The sequence below is a fragment of the Opisthorchis viverrini genome, assembly GCF_000715545.1.
Source record: "Opisthorchis viverrini unplaced genomic scaffold opera_v5_146, whole genome shotgun sequence".
NCBI lineage: Eukaryota > Metazoa > Platyhelminthes > Trematoda > Opisthorchiida > Opisthorchiidae > Opisthorchis > Opisthorchis viverrini.
In genome coordinates this window covers 761,806-769,855 of record NW_008751801.1, presented here as the reverse complement: position 1 = coordinate 769,855, position 8,050 = coordinate 761,806, and the positions used below count along the sequence as shown (strand labels likewise).

The 8,050-nt window shown below is 44.4% G+C and overlaps 1 protein-coding gene across 1 annotated transcript in view; it reads left to right on the top strand.

Moving 5' to 3' along the window:
• The window catches only part of T265_06750 (hypothetical protein), a gene marked incomplete at both ends in the record, with an annotated part of 6,535 nt that extends 5,986 nt beyond the window's left edge, over positions 1 to 549 (top strand). The window contains one exon of the mRNA XM_009172095.1: positions 193 to 549. Within this exon, the coding sequence (XP_009170359.1) occupies positions 193 to 339 (147 nt within the window). The remainder of the gene's footprint in view (positions 1 to 192) is intronic.
• Between the last annotated feature and the right edge of the window lie 7,501 nt (positions 550 to 8,050).

Here is an 8,050-nt window from a genome sequence, read left to right as displayed (position 1 = left end):
ATATATACATATATATATATATGGTATAGTGAAGCATCATTCTTATCTTACTTCTTGCTCTCTGATGTTGATGATGATGTTGAAGCTCATGTTGATGGTTGCTTCAGGATTACGTGAAAATAAACTCAATATGGTCTGTTCTGGCTTGATGTGTACAGCCTACTCGGCACAATCTCCTTCCTCTCGTTTCAGAATTCCACCGATCGGACCGACAAGCCTCCAGGTTTGCCAACCACTTCCACGACCTCACCACCGTTCGGGAAACTACTGGATGATTTCAACGAACTCGGTTCCCTGCGGCCCACAGCAGTGACACGACCGCGAGATAGTCAAATGTGAAAAATGTATTTTACCGTTAGGTAGCTGGTTATTTAGTGTGGATAACTGTAGGCACCTTGATATTTCGATTACATAAACTTTTCAGTGCCTTCATTCATTTGAACGCAAACGACGAAACGACCAACGTTTGTGATTGTACAGCTGATGACTTCATTTATGTCCATTTTATCAATAACTTCGTTGCCATGCGGTCGGATTTCTGAATATAAGTACGTAAGCATTCAATTCATAACCCGTTTGGTTTTACTGCTGAGTTGGAGGTAGGGCGTTCCGTGTTTTTATGGCTCTGAGAGACGTATAAACTGTTGAATCGGTCGACAGGATTGACTGGTTTCAATTGTGGAAACAAGTATAAGGCCATCTTTTTTTTGAGACAACGCTCTTCGATAGTCCAAGCTAAACTGGTAACCATTGTACAACTTCAGTTGGGGATAATTATAGATGAAGGACTCAACTGCAGCTCCGTTCAGTTTCCCGTTAATGCCAAGTCAATTTGCATGAGCGTAGAAGCACAATGTATAAGTTTCGCACCCGTCGGTTCGTTTTCAACGTTTTGGTAAGCACATGAAATTCCACGGTGCATCGTATAGGGAGCAGTGACTTTGGAAATGAGATGGGGTGATGTCGCTGTGAAGCTCGGAGCTCTTTATTATCACAACATCTCTTCCATTATGCTTAACTTGTACCGTCCACCTCCAAGGCTGACTACAAGATGCTGTGATATCTTCCGCGGTGAGAGACGTGGAAATGACATCCTCGTATCCGACTGCCTCGTGGTTGAACCTGGGAGGTACCCTATGGATTACTTGTATTGCATGTTAACTTATACAAAGTAGTGATCACAGATCGGTTGAGAGCGCTGGAAACGGTCCATGTCATTGTGATCGTTATGCAGAGGGAAAGAGATTTTCTTTGAAACAGCATTCGTATTGCTCCACCTTGTAATCTTACAAGTAGGTATTTAAAGCTATGTGGTCTTGTGCTTTTCGACACGGCCTTTTTTTTCTTCAAGCACATGAAGCCAACACAAATATTGGTGCACCTTACCCATTCAGCAGTATCATGGGACTCGGTGCACAATTTGACGGCCGTGTTTGTAGCGCTGGTATGGTGTCCGTTTTAAACTAAGTGCGACCGTGCCGCGCTGCTGACGAAGTTCATTATGCTACGAAGCCGTTTTCAAGCTCTCTTAGTGGCGTTTTCAATAATACTGATTCAGTCACAGTAACTACATGAGTTTGAACCTATAGAGAGCTCTCAAAACGAGCTTCGTCAAGTCCAGCAAGACACCCAGTGATCTTAGAAACCGTCAAAAGAATCAGACCATCCAGTATGTTTAGTCTTGTCAATTTTCCCACACTGCGACCGAATATCGGATGAAATATTCCATGAAAATTACACAAAATAATTAGTTGGTTTGCAATCTCTATGGTCTGTCATATGAACTTGAGATACCCAATGGTCAAGAACAGCAGAACGTCCAGTTGTCCGTGAGACAAACGAAGCTGACGAATTTTCGACCCATTTTGATTAATATTTTGACAAAACGTGCTTTGCGTTGTGATACATGATTCGGGCTGAACAATGGTCCCTCCGAGACGTTCAATTTCCATAAAGCCTCTAGTTCTCTTCTGAGGGGAAAGATCTTTTATGGTGACAGTATTTCCAGACAGGGACAAATGTACGGTGCTTGAGACTTGCTTTCTCTGATTTTCTGTCGGACAGAGACAGCTCTCTTCGCTCTGCCTCTCAATCATTTGATCCTGTTGTTCAATGGAGCGAAACCGTTCGTTTTCCTCAGATGTAGCTGGATATCCACAACTCCCGGATTTAAGTAGCACACTACCAAAAAGTGACCGCACGCGCAGACCTAAATGGACAAATGTTACACGAACACGCTAGCGCCTACCTGAGTGACTGTTAAACTACATGCAAATAAAACTGGATAAGGTTCCTGAGAGTTCTTCAACGGATTTCGCCCTTCTTGTGGCTCATCAGGTAGGCGAAGCTCGAGTTTCCGTCAACCTTGGGTTCTACTTGAACTCAAATTGGACAGATTTCGACATCTACTCTCATTTTCACACCAGTTCAGCTGAATCTTCTGTCAAAACCTACCTCATGTGCAAATGAGAGAATTTGTGGTCACACGATAGAAAATACGAGTGTATGCCAGGGACAGGGAAACTTATATTTCACACGACCTCAGCTAATGTACAACAGTTGGTAGATATGAAGAGTCGGGTGCCCGCGGGAAAATCCGCAAGGTGCCTTTTTTAATTGATGAGATTTCACGAACAGACGTAACGTTCAGGTCCATAGTAGAATCTCATGTTTATTACCCATTTTGCTAGAATATTTAAGACAGGACCAAGCATGAAATAAAAACAGCCATCAAAGATCTCCCATAAAATTGGTTGCTTGATATTGCATGTAGAACTGCATATTCGGTTCATCCAGCCAGAAAGCGTCTCCTCCCCAGAGAGGACCACTATCGGGCCCCAGAAGTGGGGAAGTGGACCGCTGTACTTCATCCTTTGTGCGGTCTCAAAGACTCCGGGCGGATGTTGGGTTAGAGCTGTGTTAGGGGAGCGATTGCATTCAAAAGGAATAATACGACAGCATCTTAAACTGTTAACCTATTTCAATATCATTTCAAACTACGTGTAATTCTGTCACAGTTTCCATTCCAGCGCACATTAATCATTGGCAACAAAGTCAGTGTTCTGTGTGTTCCGATGTCTTACTTCCGTACTCCACACCAGGTGACAGTTTTACCAAAACACACCATATTTTTCCATTCAGAGTGCATCCTGTCATGACTAGTTACACTATAGTAGCACATGGTCGCAGAGTAGCAGTTATCTGGCACATCATCCGACAGCTGCGCAATCCATCTTTGTTTAGTTAAGTACTAAAATACAGGTTGTCCTACGGTCCTGTGAAACCACGGATTTTCCTAAGCTCCGGAAACCACATGATACTGCTCGCGCTGACACATTCGTGTCAGTTTTGCTGTGGTCCGAGTTGACCACAATCTGTCCACCATTAATCCATTTTTTGTTGCTGGTCGGGACAGTGGATGATACCAATGTTGTCTATGGTCCGAGCGCACAAGCATAACTCTCAAAGGATGAAAGGCGATTGTTTACCAAACCGTTCTGAAGCGAAGAATGGTACTTGACAGATTCCATTTCGGCGTCTTGGTTAATCGTTGTTTTGAACATCCAAATATTCATTTCGGAGTTAAGACTCCGTGTCCCTTGCCATTATTTTCATGTCGTTCTTTGGGGTTTTGACGAACAAACCGCGGAGTAGTTTGGCATTTCTGTCGAAAGCAACTAAATGACGAGCATGAAGGGGTTTCCTAATCAGTGACTTCATTCTTTGTACAGCGTCAGAAAGTGGTTGAGTAGCTGGACTGCACCAGAAAGTTAGTCTGGTCCTTAGAGACCTGAAGAAGAAGCTGTTTGGTTCTGTTTGACCACTAGATATCCGGACATCATAAACAGCAGCTTTTGAAAACATCTTGAAAGGTGAATGCGTGGCTCTAAAATATGGGACCTGATGTCGAAAATTCGGCTACCAAGTGTTCAGTGGACTAATTCCCACCAAAGAAAATTCAATCTGGCTTTTGACAGTCGATCTTTAAACACAACTCTCCAATGTGAATCACCAGCAGCAACGACGAAAATGGCTAGCCCAATAAGTTGTTTTAGTATTGAGCACATATAGTGAACGAGCACAACTATCACCAGATGGACGACGATAGTTGTATCATGCGTGCCGGAAGGAAGCTACTCAACGGCATGATTCGAAGACGAAATAGACAAGTTGACAGATGGAGCGAGCGCATGAGGGAAGGCTGCCATATTAGTGAAGACCCGAAATTGAGGGAATGTCGAGCAAATTACAAACAGTTCAACTATTCGAGCCTTACTTATGGTGTACAAGGTTAGCTTAGGGGGTCGGTCACATGACGTTTTGCAATGTGCTGGCAGTAGACAGTAGAGCCTGGCGCTGGATTTCAGTAGTTGTGAGAAGAAAGCTCCAGTAGATGGACGAAAAGTAACCGGGGGGTAAAGGTTGGTGCAAAAAAGCCTTGTGTCCTTAAGGAAAAGGTCGAATTAAACATGTCTGGGGATTATGTCGAAGTAAGGTGCTTTAGGTGGAATCGACCCAGCATGCTGTGCCAAGTTCACCCGACATAAGCAGAGCACACAATGACAGGCAAAATTTAGCCGGGTAATCCGGCTAGGAAATGGCAATACGCGCGCCAATCGGATCGCTTGCTTGTCATTATGCAGGTTTTCCAACCCCCTGCTCCCAGGATCACATGGGCTCCAGCCACGAATATGTGAAAATCCCACAGTACTCTGTTTAACAGTAGCCGCTTTCATTTGACGTTGTCACGTCATGGCCCGTCCCGCAAACCATTATCGGGCAGTCAATTCGAACAGAAAGCAACGTTTTCTCCGGTAAACGGTGGTTGGACATATTTAGCACATGCAGACTATCTGCGTTAACAAGACTAAAGCCTTTACGTTGTATGAACCCTTGGACAGCTCGGAATGCGAACCAAAGAACACGGGGGTCAGTCGCACAAGTACTTCAGACTGCATTACAATGAGCTGAAAAACCTCAAGCGTTGATGCGTTGGCCGAATAGCAGTGCGTAGATTTTCCCAAATTTCACGTACTTTATTTCTGTTTTCATCGGTTACAAACAACCGAAAGCATTGGAAAAATAGCGTACAAATTCAATGTACAAACCACAATACTGGTTAATAAAACCATCCGATCTAGACAGGGAAAACCTCATTGCTTCATTGTCGGAACACCTATGCTCGTCGTCCAACTTTCCTGGAATCGTGTCCGGTCTTTTCTTGGCCCCCTGCATCGCCGCTCAAATAACATCTGACGCGAACCCTGACCTCGGTTAGCCTTAGTTGAAACCGAATTTTGTGATATACAGTTTTGTCCTTTACTTTCGTCTCACTTTCCTCTCCACTGTTCAGTTTGCCACAATGAATGTCGGTGGTAGAAACACCAGATCAATAACACCCGTCTACCCTAACAATTTACAAAGAATCTCTGAATTTTTGTGAATTGTGAAACTCTAGGCTTCAACCCTGAGTTGGTAGGAGTTTGACGTGTGTTCCACTTGGGTTGTCCGCTGTACTACGTGAGTAGTCTTGTTCTTAGTAAGTTTGCTTCGATTTTCCGAACTCTGACAACGAACGTTGCAGCACTGACAATGTGGTTCAGTAGGAACCAAATTAACTTGTTCGATTTGGCGTATTGCTGAGTGATAACTTTTTTGCAGATGGCCTCTACGGATTAGGCGCAGTTATGCGGTATCACATTGCTCAATGTTTTTTTAGATTCCACAAGGGGAGGAGACGCAGGTACTTTTGTGTGGACTGACCAAAGTCATTCCGTCTTTTGGTAAGCGCTTTGCACCCACTGACTATAAGGTCATGCCGTTGGACATGCAGCCAATGAGCACCACATACAATCCAAGGAGTTGTGGGGGTTTTTAAGTAGCTTGAAGGCCGTACTGATACATGGCACCCGTGAACAAATCCCCTAGAAGCCTCAGAAGTGGGTGTAAGTAGAATGGTCAGCTACAAATGACACCACTTTGGGACATTCGTAACAGGAAACCGTAACTTTCACAAAACTGTAAACTTAGAGGAAAATTGAACTTTATTGGTCATCCAAAAAAAAGCTAGTTTTCTCAGTCGATATGGTGATCACCTTCTTCAAGCGACATGAAAGTATACTCAAGAAGGCTTACATTTGTGAATACAACACAAAAATACACATCATCCGAAATCACTTTGACTCAAACTATTCAACTTGATATTCTACCTACACCGGTTTGAGTCAACTGTGTCTGCTGCCGAATGATCAGGCTACGATTGAAAACAAAGACCGAACGACCCGAATAATAAGCCTGACGTATTGTTTGTCTCATTTGAGCACGCACACAGAGTGGTCCATCTCATAACATGCTCGACCATGGAAGATAACTCCAGTACGACTATATCACGAAACCATTTTCAGAATACAAAACAGGCCTTTAAAGTTAAATTTGCTTAGTCGACCGTTCTAAGCCAGGTTACGGTGCCCAAGTCACGCCATCCAGCTGAACCCTAACGTAGTCAGACACCTGTGTCATGGAGCTTAAGATCTCTATTTCTCTGTGTACATGTTCGCTATGCTGCTGAAATTAGCCAATCAGCATTTGGCGCACTTGTCACATATCAGTAGCTTGTTGGGGGCTATGAATCTTGCAGTGAAATTATACTCACGATAGAAAGCCTGGAAGCATAAAAACGATCCATACGAATACAAGCTCTCTCTGTTCAGTTCATCAATGTGGCATGCCAAAGTTGCTACACATCCAAGCTGGCAAACTTGCTAGGAAAATCGATAAATAAATGTTATGCTCGGTAGGGCAGATACATTTTAAATAGAGATTTCGACCTGTAAGTGAAGCAATCTATGTCGAAAAGTCGAGAAGCACTGTACAACTGTATGATCTTCACTGAAAATCACCAACAGTGCGCGCTTCAGGAACCTGACCCGCCTGTTCGACCAGTGACATCATCTCACAGTTTTTTGATTGTATTTTACTTGGTCTTATCCTTATACTTTTATATTGACTGTTATAATCTGATGACGATTTACTGAAACCGTATTTTCGCACCTTTGGTTGAAATTTCACTCTGCACGTGAAGTTAATACGTGCTGAAAATCCGGTATTGTATGGCCGTTTTATCCCTTTTCGGGATCCTCAGCAGTATGTAACTTAAGAGGCTCTAGAGCAAATTGAACGCGCTACGTTCGGTTAATGTAGGAAAACTATGACGTACGGCGCCTCCCTTTTTCCTCCTTCACATCCTTTTTCTTCCCTCTCTCCCCACCCCATTATGCTAAGTCACCGGCGGACGTATCCTTACTTGACTGGATACCTGTTGATAGTCGCCTCTGTGCGGTTCGCCTGGCAAGGTCTGTGAAGAAGTCTTACAAGCGGCAAGTTGATAGATGTTTGTTTATCGTGTCTGCCTATGTCCCAACTGACTGTAGCTCTGATGCCGTCAAATACAGGTTTTACGACGCCCTGAATGCCCTGCTGCGGCGAGCTAAAAGCTCAGACATTGTGGTGGTTGCCGGACATATGAATGCGCAAGTGGGCAGGCTTAGTGCATCTGAGACTCAATCGGGAGGTCGACATGGTCTGGACTCGGTACGTACGAACAATGGGGAACGATTGCTCTAGTTGTGTGCCGACCGCAGGCTGTTTTTATGCAGTACTAACTTTCGAAATAGCCAAAGTCGTCTGGTCACTTGGTGTCCTCCAACAACAGACCGGCCACAAACTCAAATCGACCACATTGCCGTCAGTTACCGATGGCGCGGATCCATAACTGACTGCCGGTCGTTTTGGAACACATTTGTGGGCTCTGACCACGCGCTCGTCCGGAGTCGCTTCTCCCTACGTTTACCGGGGTCGCGTAAGGTGCGGACAAATCGCATGGCAACTGAAAGATGGGCAGATCCGGATGTCAGACGAGCTTACAAGAATCGTCTTCTAGAGTCTTCCAAATGCTCCACCATCAGATGTGAACTCATACTGGGACGAGATCGCCACCTCTTTGCATAGTGCTGGGAATTCTGCCTGTGGCACGACCCAACCGGGCGCACTG